Raw genomic sequence first — 18731 nt, forward strand, 5'->3', positions numbered from 1 at the left:
ATTTAAATTAGCTACATCAACACTTAAGACTATTCTAAGCTCCAAAACAAGTTAGGGTTTGATTGACTTACCCAAGAATGAACTTAGAATCGCCGGAATAACGATTCAGATGCGATGGATTAGGTACGCAGAGTAACAGGGAAGAATCTCAAGATGATTCACCAACTTCTTTCTCACTTTCTCTCTCTTTTCCTCTCTCTCTCTTAGCTAGGGTTTAGAAAATTCATATGGAGTTTGAGAGTGAGGGTTTAAGGTCTTTATATAGGCCTAATATTGATGGAAATAGCCCCAGGGCCAAGGTATACTTAGGTTATAACCAAATCGGGTCTATTTCGGTCCAACGGAGCACTTCTGGTGGTCCCTTTTACACGTGCGGTCGGACTTAAGCTCCCTGACCATGGATCTAGGTCAGGCTGAGTTTTTGTACCGATCGAATTTATAGATCAGTCGTGGCGGACCAGTATCAGTTCAGCGGTCACCGAAACTCGATCAGGTCCACCGGCACTTTGACATGTATGGGCCATCTTCCTTGATCCGAGGGTAAATTTGAGTCAGATTCTGACGGTCAAAATGCTTAAAATCGACGCGCAAGCGACATGACTCAAATTACTTAAATTCATATTTAATTTCTAAATAATTTCACCATTCTCACACTCTTTACTCCGGACTAAAGCAAATCGTCTCAGGACATTATCTGGACTTGATTTTTGAGGTGATTGTCAAGCCCAACAAGGTGATCATAATTGTCTAAGATTATTGCTATCGAACTTTCGACGCGCGGTCCAGGTCCGATACAAAGCTTCCAAGTACTCCCGAGAGCAACTGAATTTAGTGTTGAATCCTAGATTTCAAGATAACATAGCGCTAACAATTCTACAGGTTTTAGGCCTTGCAGATCAAATTTAAAGTGATTGGTGCTAATTTCACAGGCAATCGAGTTGAGCACTAGTTAATTCATATTTACCTTCTAAAGGATTGAGTCCCAAGAGAATCCTGATTGAGGTGGTGCTCAGGTCTTTGCATGAAAATTTTCCGGGATGTTACATAGAGAAGACCCAAAGCTCTTTGATCTTCCTCCATTTATAAAAAAAATGAGGTGATAATTGAAGAGATATTTTTGTAACTACTCCTCACATTTGTTGATGTGAAAATAATCATTTGGGCACATAGACAGTTATGGCTTACAACGGTACATGTCCAAGTGGTTTGTCGTGGTTGGTCATTGGTTATGTGTATGTCTCACACTTGTTATGTGGGTGTTGGTTCTTCTCATGACGCCACATGTTGATGATCATTATTCCCTTATTCGCTTGAACATATGTTGCATGCCATAAAACTTAACCAACTTAGCATTGTTGTTATGTTGCTTCATAGCTCCTTAAGCGGTTTTGGCCATAAGGACTTCCATGCAACGCTATGGTGCACTAGCAGAATCTGTCACTATCGACGATCATATTTCAGTCGATACCCATGATTGGTCATAAGACCATTATAATGAGTAGTAAAATTTGTAACGTAAGTGAGATACATGATACTATCTCATAGGAGTAACTAGCTAAACATATTTTTTAAAGGCTACTTATGACCTTTTAGATTCCAAGCTGTGGAAGAGATCTTCCATTTATGTATTATTGAGATCTCCCTGTCATGAGTTGCTAGATACGACGTAGCCGGATTAGTGTAAACAACTACATTCTATCTGTTGCTCCACTAATCAAATTGCAATAGGATCGTCCACTGTTGGCATCATGAATGCGGATTGCATCCTACCCTCATCCGTCTCCAACCTATTCATAGAGTTACATGGACATGGATTTTGGGAAAACACAAATATCAACTCAACTTAAAGCTTATGTGGACCTAGAGAAGTTTTGATAAGAGTTTAATTCACATTGTATAATCTACCTGTATCTTGCCTCAAATTTAGCCCTATATTTCAAAATAATATGAACAAATGAATGAACACTGTGGATAAAACCCATACATGACGGTGGCCGCTTGGAGCCCTAGTTCGTTTCGAGCCGGAGACGAGCGAAGGTATGACACAATCCAAGTTCCGGCATCATGAATGGACATTCCATCACTCGTCCAAGTATGTCACGTGTCTACCAAACGAATTAGAATACACACAAGTCCCTGCCGGAGGAAGTTTATGGTCAGAAAATATGCTAGGTTCATAGATATGCTCGTGAGAAATCCATTCTGTCCATCGATTTCTCAATATCACGATAAGATTAATATAAAAAATAATGCATATACACGACTCAAGTAGCCCACACCATACGAAAGATAGAGAGAGAACTTCCATCGTTGAAACCTTTTTAAGGCCGACTATAGGATTACATGCCATCCAAACCGTTCATAGAGTTATTACCAATCAGATAAAATGTGAGCACAAATAATATCATGATACACAACGCCTACCACTTCGAGACGCGGATTGCGTCCTACCCTACCTAGATGGTAATCCGTCTGAGCAGGGCTCCATGGGGCCCATCATGATGTAAGTGTTTTATCCACGCTATTTATCATTTTAGGATACTATTCAAAAAATGAGGCAAGTTCAAAGCTTAAGTGAACCACGGAGTAGGGATTGAACGCCCACCATTAAAAACTTCTTGGGAGCTGGAGAAGTTTCGGATCAAGCTGATATTTGTGTTTTCACTTCATCCACGTCTACATGACCTTATGAATAGGTTGGATGGTAAAAAAACATCACAGTGGCCCTTAGGAAGATTTCAACTGTGGGTGTCATTGTGACTACAACATCCTTTGGTGTGGTCCATTGGACCCCTGGACCTACCTCATTTTTAGGATCAAATCTTATAATGATCTGAGAAAAGCGATGAACGACGTGGATAAAACACTTACATCACGGTGAACCCCACGTAGCCCATCATGGGGTAGGACGCAATCCACCCCCCTCCACAAAGTTTCCGATGGTGGCCGTTCAATCCCCCTAAGTTTAGTGTGGTATTGCCAGCCTGAGTTTTGGATATGCCTTATTTTTAGATTTGAAACCTATCGTGATACTGAGCAACTGATGGACGGAGTGGATTTCTCACGGACATATCTATGGCCCACATAGCTTCCGACCACGGGAGCTTCCTTTGGCCCAGAGCGGAGGCAATTCGCGTAGGCGGAACTCGATGTTCCCGCGGCTCAGGAGTCGAGAGCAGATTAGGTGGGAATCCGGCCTTACCCAAGACGGTGTGGCCCTTACCGTGTGGCCCACCTTGATATATGTATTAAGTATGGACGCTGTCCATCTGTTTTTTCAGATTATTTTAGTTCATTATTCCAAAAATGAAACAGTCCAATTATCAGGTTTACCACGGCATAAGAAATAACGGTGAATGACCATTTTACCATTTAAAACTACTCAGGGCGCACCTTAACGTTTCCATAGTGTTTATTTATCATCCAATCTGTTGATAAAATCACATAAATCTGGTTGAAGGTAAAAAACAAATATCATCTTGATCCAAAACTATTTTGGCCCATTAATGGTAAATCGCCACTGTTTTTTATGGTATGGTACACCTGATAATTAGATCTGCTTCATTTTTGACAAGGTAACTTAAAATTATCTGTAAAAACGGATTGACGGCATGGATACATAATACATACATCAAGGTGGGCCCCACGGTAAGGCCGCACAGTCGTGGGTAAGGCCTGGGCCTCACCTAATCCGATCTCGAGAGGCGTGGGATCAGCTCCCAATTTTCGATAAACCCCGTTAGCGCTCCACGCCCGAGTTGAATCCAGATGCTATTCGCGTCCACACGTGCCAACTTGGCACACATGTATGAGATCGGTCCGTTCATCAGACTGTTCACACTATTTATTTGATATGCTGAGAATAGTATCTTGAAGACCATACGAGGATGCTCGATTTGTTCAGTAATTTTCAACACTCCATTTCTGGTTTCATGCTGATATCCAATGAGTGGGCATCTTGATAATCCCGGTTGAGAATAATCCGGATTTAAAACGCGTGCAACGTGGCACGTGCAGCGAGATTAATGTTCCTTACTGTACTTGCACGAGTAGCTCGAGAGATACGATAGAGCTTGTTGAACCGAAACAAGATAGACCCATCTCCCTAGACTACGCAGACTTAATCTAGACCGTCTATATACCGGGATCTATCTTCAATGGCCCAAATTCACACAGACCGCTTACATTACAACCCGCCATCAATTTTATCCACTCTGTAAGACTATTATTACGATCATCAATAATTTCCTCTTTGTACTGTTTCTTTGATAACACATGTCTAGGATGATCAGATCCGTCTAAATTTTTATTAATTTTACATCCGAAGAAAAATAAACTATTTTGACGGTCCAGATTATTATATAACCTTGTCACATATTCTGTTGAGAGACGGCGCTACTATTTTTCGGTTCCACCCTCTGTACCTTGTCATCTCCCCTGCGTCTCTCATTTGTTTTATACGCGCTCTCACATGATACCCGTACAAATACAACTGACAACTTGTGGTAGTACCGGCCATCTCTGGTGTACAGTAAACTTTTCATCTAATCCACACTGTACATTGTGTTATCCCATTCATTCTCACCGTAGAAAAAAAAAATCATGCCGATGCAAAACTTAAGTAGGACAAAGATTAAGGAACAATATAAAATCATGCCCAAGACATTCAAATTCAGGTGATATTGTCCTAACGTTTGGGTATGTACCTTCATCCTACCTTTTCAAGTCTGATGAATGGATTAGATGGCAACAAACAACACGATGGGCCCAAAAACAGTGGGTAAGGCTTTATCAGCTGTGGGTTCCCTCCAACCGTTCCTTGTGGCGTGGCCCACCTAGCTTTCCTTTTAAGATAATTATTTTCAGTTTGGACTAAAATAAAATGTCTCGTCTAATGGACTGAGTAGATCTGATGCAAAGATTTCGTAGGGCCCACAGCGTCCGGCTACCACCGTTTGTCCTGCTGGTGGTGCGGGGAATAAATGACCGAACCTCTACATATAAATAAAAGAGGAATGCTCCAATACTGTCAAAGCAATATATATTACATTGCTCCTGGCTGCATCGGATAACGTGGATCGTTCAATAAATCGATCTAAACTATCCATGTAGTGTAAAACAAATTTCAAGGGCCACCAGGAAAAAGATAAAAGATTGGTTAATTCCATTCTAGATTTGGCCTGATTATTTTTAGCTGTCCTTTTTCTAACCAACGGATGAGATGGTTAGAATTGCCTATCAGAAGCAATTCATTATAATCACAAGCAAAACATGATGAGAAGTATTAAATGGATGGATCAGATTATTGTTTAGACCTATGTTATGCAAATGATCTTGACTGTTCGTTTCTAATGCCATTGACCAGATCATCAAGATAATCAGATCAGTGTAATATTTGCAATATCGTCCATAAAATGTGTATCTGAACTGATGGACAGTCTAGATCAATCGATGGGACTGTTTATGTGTTCCGATACAGCTAGGAGCACTATAACTTAATAGTGCTGTGAGATCACTGGAGCATCTCTCAAAATGAAAAACACTAATAAAAAATAATTCTTCTGGGAGGGAAGGAGAATAAAAAAGAAAAAAAGAAAAAAAGAAAAGACTAAAAAACCTAACCCACACATCTCAGCACTTCCATGCTCCATTTGAAGCAGAAGTATTAGCGGTAGCTCCAGCTCCAGCTCATGGAGGGCAACGACGGTGGCCTCACCTCTTACTACCAACACCACCACCACCATCACCAAAGCAGCACTAGCAATTCCGCCACAAATGGCAGTATCTTCTCCCATCCCAATTCCCATTACTCCGCTTCCGAACCCACCCCTCTCGTCTTCCCTCACTCCGTCACTCCACGCGCCTCTGCGGCACCCTCTCCCGCCCTCACCGACTCCGTCAAGAGGAAGAGGGGCCGCCCACGGAAATACGGCCCAGGTGGGCCAGCTACCGAGATGTCCTCGCCCGCATCGACGGCCATGAAGAAGGCCCCTGCCACCACCACTGCCGCTCCTTCTTCTCTTCCCATATCGTCTTCCTCTGCAATTTCCCCTTCCACTCCCACTCCCCATAAGAAGGAGCCGTCTTCGTCGTTGTCCTCATCCTCCAACAAGAAGGCTCAGTTGGATGCTCTTGGTGAGATGACCGTAAAACACCACCATCGCTCTACTTGTATTGTCTTTTCGTCCTTGCATGCATGGAATAAGAAGATTAGAAGAATAAGCTTCTTTTCGTATTTCTACACGTCCATTGTTTCGTGTTGCAATTATCTTCTTTGTGCATTACGGTCTCACTTGCAGGCAGCGGCTCATGTCATAGACTCTTTGCTATGTAATACATTGCTGATTTCTTTAAATGCCTGTGCTGTAGTACGCAATCCTTATGTCGCTGGTTTTCTTTTTGACAACATTAGGAGTATTGTTGCACTTTGCTGCTTGACTGCAGCTTGTATACATCTCTGGCTGCTTGGATTTTGCCTTGGACTGCCTTAGAGGTATGTCGTTGGTTGCTTACTTGGTTTTGAGTGTGGTTGACATTTTTGTGGAAACCATTATTTCCTTTTTTATTATTATCATTTATCATTTTTAAAACACTAGGGAGCAGTGAACTTTGTCAGTGATTGAGAAGACTATAAACACAGCGATGGATCCCACAAGGGCAATTAAAATGGGCATTGGGGGCTTTCTTTCTTATGAGAAAATGCTTAGGCTACATTTGGGGTGGAGAGATTTGAAACTCAATATTCACAAATAATCATTATATCATGTGCCCAGGAGGCCAGGACTTCCACATGAGCATCGCCTTGCCTTTGTGTGTGTGTGGATAAACTGCTTGCAAACCAAGAAGTTGGAACTTTATGCAAAAGCAAGGAAGTCACAATTTCACGATTTTGTTGTAGTTCCGCATGCAGGAAGAGATGGTAATGCTTATGTGACAGTGGTGCGTCCCACAGAATCCAAAAATCTTTATTTTCTACCTTTTAAATCTTCTTTTCAAATGGAAACTGATATGGCTTGGACAACACCGAGCTGTATCGAACGATCTTTTCAAACCACGCTTCTAAGCCATCTTTCAACAATTTTTCTCTGCACTTATAAAATCAAAGTTTGAAATCTTCTCTCAAATTTCTTACATTTTCCATAAACTTTTGGGATATTTTCCTTCCTGATTATTATTATTATTATTATTTAAATTTTTTTATATTATAGTAGTGTGTTAAGATCATCATTGGACTTCTTGCAAGCAATTTGATGAAGAGGAGATTGATTTTGGGGAAATAGAGGAAGAAGAACAATATGTCGAGGAGGGAGATGACTTCGATGATGATGGAAATGCATTCAGAGGAAATAATTTGATGATGATCATGATGAGTGATTAATGTTTCATTAAAGTAAACATGATTTTGTTTTGATTAAGGGAATTAGGACTTGGGTGTTAGACATGGTTTTTTAACTCGAAAATCTTCTGAACAACATTTTGAGCAGCCTTAGCTTTTGATTAATGGTTACCTATTTAGCTACATTAAAGAATTTGTATTGCATCAATTAACCACTTATACCGACAAAACAAACCCATGGTATGATGGATCAACATATTTGCTCCATGCACTTCAAGGACAATGGCTCACCCATGACAATATGCACACTTAGTTTTAAGTAGATTCACATGATTCCTCCACCATAAAAAGGGACATCATACATCATTTTACACCGCGGAGTATGCTCCAATATAGGAATTCATATCACGTTAGTTTCTTGCAATGCATCTAAAAAAAGTGAATATGCATGTGCGTGAAATAACCCCAAGAAGGTGAAGGTGTTCTATCCATCGTGTAAAGGGTTGTGTTCACACTCTTGGTTGCATAGAGTGCGGGTGGGAGCAGCAGCATATTCAGGATCCTGAAACTCATTCCTAATAAGCTTTTACAGCAACACTTGTAAGGTAAGGTTGATACGGGGATCACACTTAAGGAGTTGGAAGATATGCAGCATTATTCTTAAACTGGGCAAATACACCACATAATTTGGGAATTTAAGTCATCACAACTGCTTTTGATGGATGTCCACCGTTGGCTATAAAGAAGTTGTTTGGATGAATATATATTTGATTTATAAAACCACCCAGTTAGGTAAATACTGTCTAAATCATGTATGGATTGTTGTCATGCTTAGAAAGCATGATCCGAGATGGCTTTGGGTACGTGAGCAGGGAAGTATCTATTTCAAATCGTAGTGCAAATGCTTGGGTTGCGAAAGCTGTGCATTATTCCTAGCGTGTTCATTTACTAACTTTGCTTAGAAGGTTATCGCAACTAAGGTCACACTCTTGAAGCATGACCACAGCCAGCGTTCACCACAACTCATATTAGGCAAGGATATTGATTAAATCAAGCTTATTGCGAGGAGTCAATGGCAGCCTTATGGAAACTCCATCCATTCATCATTGTAGTGTTGTCCAAATGATTTAGGGTTGGCTTTATGGATTTTGATCATGATTGCTTGGAAGTTGTAGGGCTGCCCACTTGATATCAACCCTTCTCCTTTACCTGGCTTAGGGTCAACTCGCTTCCAAGTGGAGTTTCAACTTGTCTTGGATATGGAGAAGGCTTTCGACCATGTCAAATGATCCTTTTTGTTCTATTTGATGAAAAGAAAGGGCTTTGGTCATGGTATGCGAAAACGGTTACGCAACCAGTGATGGTAACAGTGGTAACCATTATGCATTATGGGGCCAAAACGGCTGTTATGGGGGCCGTAATGGCCGCTACAGCCTATGTTGTAATGATAACGGTGGTGGCCGTTACGCTTGTTACGGTTACCATAAACGTAATGAAACACCTTGGTTTTGTTGAGTGGTGGATTGGTTGGATCAAAGGTTGTATCTTGTTTGCCCATTTCTCAATTGTGTTGGATGGCACCATTTGAGGCTTTTCAAAAGCTCGAGTGACATTAGAAATGGAGTTTCCATATCTCGATTCCTCGTCTTGATTGTGGCTGAAGGCTTGAATAGGCTTATTCAAGAAGCATGGGCAGTGGTATGCTGAGCTGTCTTTTAGATGGGAGGACGGATTTGTCCATATTTTATCTGCAATTAGCAGAGAATACCTTTTTCTTTTTTTTTTCCCCCCGGATTGGGTGCAACTGCAAGTGCATATTGTAAAATTGATTCTTCAAAATTTCGAGATGCTCTCATGTCGTCTTATAAATTGTGGCTAAAGTTTTGTTGTCAGAGTTGGAGATCTTTCGTTGTTGGTTCTTGCTTTCGAGTCATTTTGGTCTTATGTCATCTTGTGTCAGTTTTTGCATCTAGGTTTTGGAAGGTTCTATGGGTACTGATTTCAAAGTAATTTTGTGATAGGTGGACAGATTTTGGATGGGGCTTTAATAACCATGATTGCATCATTTCTAGATATAGGGCTGGATTCTGGAAAGCCTCGAGTCATTTACAAACTGAATAGGGAAAAGGCATACACTGTATGGATTGAAATTGTGAATTATGTGTTTTAGGAGGATGGGCTCAAAAAACAGTTTTTGAGTAATTTTGCCATAGGAAAACACACGCACCCACACACACACACACCATCCAATGTGGAATGACCAATATATATTTGGAGTTTCATAGCTAATACTGGCAATTTTTGGGAATTTTTCGAAGAAGTTGACTTTAAATTATTTATGAGAAATTCCCACTAAGACAATTGATGGAGAACTATAGGGAGAGAAGGAAGGATCTCCACATGGTTTTTATCGACTTAGACAAAGCTCGCTTTAGGGATCCCTAGAGAGTTAATCTGTAGGTGTTGGAAAAGACATGAGTTCCAAGAGGATATATTGACATGAATAAGGGCCTGTTTGGGAGCTTGGATTTGGAACCCATCGGATTTGGAATCCCCTGGATTTGAAATCCCTTGGATTTTGTGTTTGGCACCCTGAATTCAGAATCCCTTGTAATCCAAAAGTAGCTATGCATAGTATATTTACAGGGGTTTGAATTTAATTACTGAATCAATTTTAATATCTCTAATTAGTGTACGTATGTAATGTTTGACACAATGGTTGTAACAAGCCCGTTGAAACATATACTTTGCTCGAAAATGATGAAATTCCAAGTATCAGATGGGCCACAAGCACAAGATCATATCTGAGTGACTAACTAATGGATTTTAACTGTTGATTTACATGGACAATGTTTGGACGGCCAAATCATCATATAAAAGTAATTATAGTGATGCAATTGATAATCTAATTGTTTTGGGATATCATTAGTGGGCCATGTGCCCAATATATTAATAGTCTAGTGACACACATGTTACACATGCAATTCTTGGAAGGATTTTAGATGTAATCCAATCTTTCACATTGGATTTCAAACCCCCTCTTTGAGGGGATTTGAAACCCCCAGTTACTTTATGGTGCCAAACATACTAGGGGATTTGAAATCCCCTCAAACCCTTGCCAAACGACCCCTAAGGATGTGTATGAGGAAATGGTAAGGTGGGCACTGATCTTCCCCTTCTTCCATTCCTCATCCCTCGTGAGATACCACCAAAATCGTAGTTTACCTTAGAGATGAGGCTTACTAGCTCCTTGTAGCCTTTTGGAGATCTGTGGATTTTCCTCTGATTCACCGTTTGGCTCCTTTGTTTGCTTCGATCCTCTACGAATTGAAATAGTGCCATAGTCTTCCTCACTTGTGCCGAAGGATAGACCTTCCTCCCCACGCATTTCATCGCATCCATGATCCATTATTTTTCTTGATCCTAACCAGTGTCATGTGCGACCGCATATGCGCATATGCGCGTATCCATATGCAAATTGCATATGCGATCGCATACAACTTATGCGATTGCATATTGGCCATGGCACATTGAATTTTTTATTTTTATTTTTATACAAAAAAACAACATTTTGCCTATAAAAAGACTTCCAAATCTCCTCCATTTGCAATATTCTCACTCCAAAACTCTTTTACTCTCTTTTTCTCTTACATTTCTTAATTACAAGTGGTCTTAATCTCTCTCTCTCTCTCTCTCTCTCTCTCTCTTATATTTCCTACTTCCAAGTGATCTTAATCTCTCTCTCTCTATCTCCTACATTCCCCCTCCCTTGGAAGTTGGAAGATCAAGATTCAAGCACTTTCAAGTTTCAAGGAAGATAGCTTGTTGATTTTTTGCAATAATAAATAAATAGCTTGTTGATTTTGTTGTTACTTCTTGTTAACTATATTGTTAAATGTCAATGACTTGATGTTTAATTCATTGTTTAATTGATTTTATCTCTCTCATATGTATTTTAAATATGTAAAATTAGTTATCTATTAACTCAGAAAAGTTGTTCTTAGTTTCTTATTTTTTTTACAATTTTTTTTTGAATTTTTCCCTTATATATATAATTTTCAAAAAAAAAAAAGCGGCTGCATATGCGATTGCACGATTGCATATGCGCATAGGGATATGCAATTTCACATGATCGCATATGCGATTCGACAACATTGATCCTTACCTCTTGGCGAGTTGTGGTTGATAATCACTTTCGTGTCGGATCCTACAACAATCTGGATCTGTTCTATCTCCAACACCTCCCTTAGTATCCCTTACTCATTTGACATCGATGTGCCATTGGAGTATGGAGTCTGTACTCCTTCAACTTCACCAGCCTTGCTCTACTGCTTCTACAGTCAGTGGCTGGAGTTTTTCCTTGCGACCGCTCTTCCTCACTTCTGATTCCTCCACCACTCATTGAAACCCATACTTCCCCCATTGTGATGGAGATCCAATCCAGAATCGAGACAATTTTTCATTTTCATGCAGATTCGAGCCTTTTCAATTTCTTCCCATCTTTCAGTAGTTCAATGGACCATCTGCGCCTCTCCTATGCATGACCCAATCACTACTATTACCTCCATGAACCGCGGTTCAACAAGTAGATCCCAGATTTGAAGCCATATCTCCTCCCAACTGAGTGGCAATTTGTTTACCCATCTCCATAGCTGCTCCACTGGATCATCCTTGAAGCAGGTTCCAACTATAAGATTCCTCTCCAATTAAATCCTTGGGCCAATGGAAATCCACATCTTCGTCGTTGAAAGGGATTTGATGATAGAATTCTTCTCTCCTACCTCAAGCACTCGGACAACCAAGACGCCATTTCTTACCTGGGCCATTGAACTTCACTGCAGAGAATCCCAGGCATGGGACACCATAGATGGATGAACCCTCACCATCGGGCTCCCCATTGGTGTCTCCTTCTAGGTCCACCTTAGCCCTTCCTTCGATTTCTTCTCTTTTCTTGATGGCTCGTGCTCTACTGAAAGCTTTGCCTCTACAACCCACTTAGCCACCGCATCTGAATAAGATAACCCCCCAAGCTTGTTACTTGCCTGGTCATCCCCTTCCATTTTGCTCTCTCTCTCTCTCTCTTTTCCCTTTTATCGTCTTGGTTCTCCTTTCCTCCTTTTTGGCCGCAACTTGATTAATTACCTCTGGGCCATATTGAGCCCTTTTGACCGAGAGTTTCCGACCATCGAAGCTTCTTCTATTTGTTGCTATTATCACCTGCGAGACCTCCTGATTCTCCATCTAACGAAGGCAAAAACTCGAATCTTCGATGAACCCCTCTACCTAGGGAGCCATATTGAGCCCTTTGGACCGAGAGTTTCTGACCATCGAAGCTTCTTTTATTTGTTGCTATTATCACCTGCGAGACCTCCTAATTCTCCATCTAACGAAGGCAAAAACTCGAATCTTCGATGAACCCCTCTACCGAGGGACCACAATCTCCTTCACCGACCCGACCCTTTGATGTAGGATAATAACCACTTGCTCTAAAAGCTCAAACTGATAGAGCATGACGAATTAATCCATTTATCTCATAGCCCAGGCCCCACATCCATGGGTTAGGTTCTCAGTCGAACCCTCCTCGTGAGCCCCAAATCCATGGGTTCCGCCTCACACGAGTCACCCGCCTCACACGAGCCCCAAATCGCATGGGTTCCGTGGGCCACCCACCCCAAGTGTGCCCCTGCATCCCACATGCCACCCCACTGGAGCCCGATGTGAAAATGCCCCTGCATTAATCACCCCTGGTGAGGAGTCTTGAACACGAGACCTCCCGCTCTGGTACCAATTTGATGCATGACAATTAACCACTTTCTCTAAAAGCTCGAATTGATAGAGTATGATGAATTAATCCCTTTATCTCATAGCCCAGGCCCCACATCTATGGGGTAGGTCCTCGGCCAAACCTTTCTCGTGGGCCCCAAATCCATGGGTTCCGCCTCACACGAGCCACCCGCCTCACACGGGCCCCAAATCACATGGGTTTCGCGGGCCGCCCACCTTGAGTGTGCTTCCACATCCCACAGGCCACCCCACTCGAGCCCGGTGTGAAAATGCGCCTGCATTACCCTCCCAAACACCCTCGTGAAATTGGTCTCCATCCAACCCTTCGGGTAGTTCTCCACGTAGAGTGGGGAAATCTGCCAAAGGCCTAGAAGAGTCGCCATCTCTCTGCTTCTGCGTCGTCACTTCTCCCTTTCTACTTGTCGTCATGTCACTTACTCTCCCCTCTTAGTCTTGTCCGTCGGTTCATCGTCCCCTAACTCTTGCAAATCCTCTTCTACTAGCCTTTTCCCTTTCTCTTCTATTGATGCATCTTCCCCCTTTCCTTCCCTTGTATCCTATACCCGATCTTCCCTCCCCCTAATCATGTGTCTGACTCCTCATTCCTTTCCCCATCCACTCCCTTTCCTTGCTTCACACCCCTAACTATTGTTCCCTCTCCCCGTTTCTCTTACTCACCTATCTTGTTGAGATCCACTCCCCTCTCTCCTTCCCTACCCCCGCCTTCGTTGATGTTGCTTCTTGGTACACCTTCTCGTCTACCTCTCGCTATAAAGATCTTTCACACACTGTAAATCTCGAATAAACTCTCAATGTTGAGTGTGATCGTCTCCTCGACGTTGATGTTGTCCTTCGAAGTCTCACTATCGTGCCGATGATCGCCTCCTCTCATGATTGCTTTTGGTCATAATTGATGCAATTACATCCAAATTGAGTTCATACCATTCAAATGTCATAGAATACAAGCAATAGAGCCAAACAATACAACTAAGGTAACACATAGAGGAGTGTTGTTGTGATAAGTTCTAGTGGCATCTTCTTATGAGTCTTGGTGTAACTAGTGTTTTGAATATCGACGATATCAGCCGATATATCCCACAATATATCTTGTATCCCACTTGTGCGATATGAAACGCATAGTTAGTGCCGATATATCCCACCTATTCGATCCAGTGAGCATTTTCAATTTTCAATCCATGTTTTTGTTGTAAATCATGTTAAACCAATGTCAAATGGTTACAAATCTATGATTTTTCATGTTTTCCATGAAAAATCATGGATTTGGAACTTCGATTTCGAGATATTGGAGAGATGGGTCAAGTTGCGGAAAATTGACAAAAATCAAAATTTCTCACAAATCAGTTGCAATCGTTGTATCCAAACACAAAATTAAACATGTAACCTGATCCAGTGATTCTTCTTTTACTTTTGAATGTATTGCTTGTGTTTCCATATACGTCTTCTTACGTTTATAAATTATATGAATAAACTTTGAATATACTTGCATCGGTTCAGTTGTAAAGTACATATTTTAGGACCCCATACAAAGGAAACCCCTATTATGTATATATATATATTTTTGTGATGTTTTGATTTCTAAATGTGTATTGATGTCTTTTTCAACAAATCCTGAAGTTTCATTGAAAAATTTGACCAGTTTCCCAATGTTCACATGTTTCCCAACAACACATTACGCGATACAACCGATATATCCCATGCGATAACCGATATTTCTCTGTATCCCAAGGGTGCGATACTTTACGTGATAACGATATTTAAAATATTGGGTGTAACAAGGGTAGAGTACAAGGTATTGGTGGTAGGATCCTATGGATCAAACTGCCCACAAATAAAAGGGATAGAATGTGGCATGTCGGATGGTCCATCAAGAGAACAAAATCTTCCAAGGTAGAAGACATAACAATTGAGTTGGAAGTGATTAAAGTCACTTCCATGATTAAAATTACAAAGGAGATGAGATGTGAAATAGAGAAGATTAATAAAGAAAACCCAATTTGCCTTTTAGTGGATTGGGCAAAGCATGCTTTGGTCGTATAGGCTGCTTTTTTGTTGTGTTCTTGGCATTGTATTTTTTGCTTGCTTTTCATGAGCTTTCTCATAAAGTGATTTGCCATCTCTCAAAAAAAAAAAAAAAAAAGAAGAAGAAGAAGAAGAAGAACGAAACCCCAATTTCATTAAGTTCTTTGGGGGCTTATTTGGATTGGTGGAATAATTTGGAAAATTACGTTTCATTTCCACCAATCCAAACATACAAGAGGGAAATGTCACAGATATCTTGGGAAATTTTGCAAATATTGCCGAAAATATCACAGATATTGCGATATATCATATATCGATATGTATTTATGATATTATCGTTGATATGACGTTTTTTTTTTTTTTTTTTTTTTGTTTTTGTGTATTCCATGATTGTATCCTCTTGCTGACATAACGTCATCGAGATATCAGCTGACAAGATGACGTTGACACATAACCAGATTTAGGAATATCTTAGCCATGATTAATATTTTATTAAAATAAATGGTAGGGATTAGAGTTAATGTATGGTTTGCATTGGAATTTTTTTGTTTTGTTTTTGTTTTTGTTTTTGTTTTGAAGATTCAGAATAAGATTTTATTTAAGAAAAAAAGAAAACAACTAAAATACAACTGCGACAGCAATGTTGCAGTATCTGGGCCCTCAATTGACAAGATGGAATTGCTAGGAGAAACATTATATAGGTTTGTGATCAATCACCCTCAAGTCTTGGCCTTTAGCACCCACCTTAGCATGAACATCAGTAATCTCTTTTGCTTCTCTTCCAATATGCTCAAATAATGTTGGCTACCTTTGTAAAGATTGCCGATCTCAACAATCATCTCCTCGTCCATTGGCATTCCTGGAATCCCCTTCTATCTCAGTCAGCAGTAGATTGTTAGCAATCAGCATCTTTGTCACTTGGAAGGCTGCAACAAATTTAGTGAAATTGGAGACTTGAATACAATTGGGTCATTGAATTCCACAATGATGACTCCATCATCATTCCAAATATGACCACCCACCACAATGCTCTCTGGATTACCAAATGAGCATCCATTGAATTACCTTTAAAGTGAGACCTTCAGGGGGAGGAGACCACCTGTCTGAAGGCATCTGGCCTTGTCTAGATTTTCAACCCAGTTAATATCAAATAATGCTTGGGGAATTTTCTTTAGCTCTGGATCAGCCCTACTCCAGTCCACTATATTCCTTGTAATTTTATTTGTGACCTCAATCTTTGATTATTGTTCCTCTCCGGCCATATGCTCCAGAAGGTCGCAAGTCCAGCCATTTTCTATGATTCTTTCCTTGCACGATCCCATCCCCACGCTGACCATTCCCTTAAAACACTCTCCACCGTCCTTGGCAACACCCACCTTAGACCAAAATTTCAGCACACCTGCTGCTAAAATTCCCATGAAACAGAGCAAGCAATCAAAAGGTGATTTTCACCTACTCTCCTTCCATCTTACATTATAATGCATCTGTTTGCCATTGCCATTCCTCTAATTAAGGATATCAGCCTTGAGGGTTTTCTCCAAGCACGCTGTCCATGTGTAAGCCCTAACTTTAAGATGGACATGGGCTTTCCAAATAGACTTGAGTTCGACATGAGGTGGATGCGTTTACCCTGCAAGGACCCTGGCAAAAGTCTCACCAAAAAATACCCGTCCACATCCTTAGCCTAAATTCCATCCTTAGCTGCAGCTGGGATGTATGTCTTCTGCAGACTAATCAACATCCTGGACAGGACTGAATTTCCTCATCCTCCAAATCTGTTTGAAGAAGTGGCCCGAAACTGACTTTGTTAATACTTTTCTGACGTTTTCTTCGGTAATAAACTTCAATTTTTGTGTCCTTATCAGATGCCAACGTGTAACCTTTCAAAAAAAAAAAAAAAAGAAAGAAAAAAAAAGGAAAAGAAAAGAAAAAAGATGCCAACACATAGAGATCTTGATATCTATCTCACAATGGAGTCTCTACACACCATATATCATCCCAGAAGCTTATCGAACAAGGTATTCTGTAACGGTAATGGTGGCCGTAACGGCCACCACCGTTACCTTTACGATATGGGGCGTAACGGCCATTAAGGGGGCCGTAATGGCCGTTACGGTCTCTCTCTCTCTCTCTCTCTTATTGAGAAAAAATCTAAAAAACTTGTATCGGCCCTGTAATGGACCGTTACGAGGCCGTTACGGGGTTGTAACGGCCCTTTCAGGTCATTTTTTTTCCCATAATGGCCATTATGGCCTTTATGATCCCGTAACGTGTAATGGTTGCTATCGTTACCTTTATGTAACGGTCTTTACGGCCCCGTAACGGCCTTTACGTCATACCATATTATCGAATCTCTGACCCCAACTGTAAATGATAATTGCTTTGGCACAGCAATTGGATTGAGGAAACAGCACTCCATATCAATGACTCTTTCTTCAAGGAAGCTTGCATGACGTCCCAACTGCTCCTCATCTCCCCATATTTGGCCGCCAGGACATCTGTAATTAGAGATGGTTCATCATTCCCCAATCTCCACCGTTACTTTCCCAAAAGTGCCTTATTCATCGTTCTAATATCCCTTATACCCAATCCTTCTTGGTCTACTGGTTTAAAGACCTGCTACCATGCGACTAGTTTAAATTAGACTAGGTTTCTTTTGATTCTGAAAAAGTATCTATACATATAAAGACACTTTTATGAATGAAATTTCAGTTGTGCCTGGTTTTCATAGGGTGTGCTATGCCCCTTTGCTACATCTATCACCTTTTTTTTATTCACTTCCACCCCCCCATACTTCAACCTACCATCTTCTTCTTCTATGTGTTAAGTTTTCTGTTTCTGTTCCATGTCAACCCCTTTTCAAGTTTAGCTTTCTGCAAATTATTGAAGATCTGCAGAGGCTCACCTCTGGTCCTGATGCTAGCTTCAATGCTTCAGATGTGTACAAGATTCTAAGGGAAGAAGGGTTATAGGATTAGGAAATGAGACACTAGAGATTTTTATTTTTATTTTTCTGACATCAAAGAACCAATTATGTGGAAAAGACATACCCCTTGATATGACAAGTCACAAATGGGCTCCATATGCTTCAAGCTGAACAGTTAGTTCACAATAACTAACACACACACACACACACACACACACACACACACACACCTTTTGGTATGCAGATTCACATGATTTTTCTACTACCATAAAAGAATCGAAGTCTGCTCTTCTAGGACACTTAACACTGGCTTCATACTGGCAAATAGACGTCTCTACATGGAAATTCAAGTCATAACAGTTTCTTGCTGTGCATTTCCAAGAAAGAATATCAGTTGTTTGTAATTAATTATGATATGAAAAATTCAAGTTATTGCACAAGTTGTTTATTCAATGTACTTTATAATAGATTTATACATCCATTTTAATTAACTTTGCGATATCTACATGTAGATGTTTACTGAAATACAGCTTGAGTTGACTGAAATATGAGATGAGGTGGTCAGTAGACTTGGTTTCATCAAAACCTTCAGTATACTCGGCCTGACAGTCCTATCCAAGTTCAAATTATATATTTACTCATTTT

At 40.6% G+C, this 18731-nt stretch overlaps 1 protein-coding gene across 1 annotated transcript in view; it reads left to right on the top strand.

Annotated features, from left to right (window-relative positions):
- The first annotated feature begins 5552 nt into the window (after positions 1 to 5552).
- Positions 5553 to 18731, top strand: part of LOC131239792 (AT-hook motif nuclear-localized protein 14-like) — a 49821-nt gene continuing 36642 nt past the window's right edge. Inside the window, exon 1 of the mRNA XM_058237658.1 lies at positions 5553 to 6135. Within this exon, the coding sequence (XP_058093641.1) occupies positions 5691 to 6135 (445 nt within the window). The 5' untranslated portion in view covers positions 5553 to 5690. The remainder of the gene's footprint in view (positions 6136 to 18731) is intronic.

The sequence above is a fragment of the Magnolia sinica genome, chromosome 3 (assembly GCF_029962835.1).
Source record: "Magnolia sinica isolate HGM2019 chromosome 3, MsV1, whole genome shotgun sequence".
NCBI lineage: Eukaryota > Viridiplantae > Streptophyta > Magnoliopsida > Magnoliales > Magnoliaceae > Magnolia > Magnolia sinica.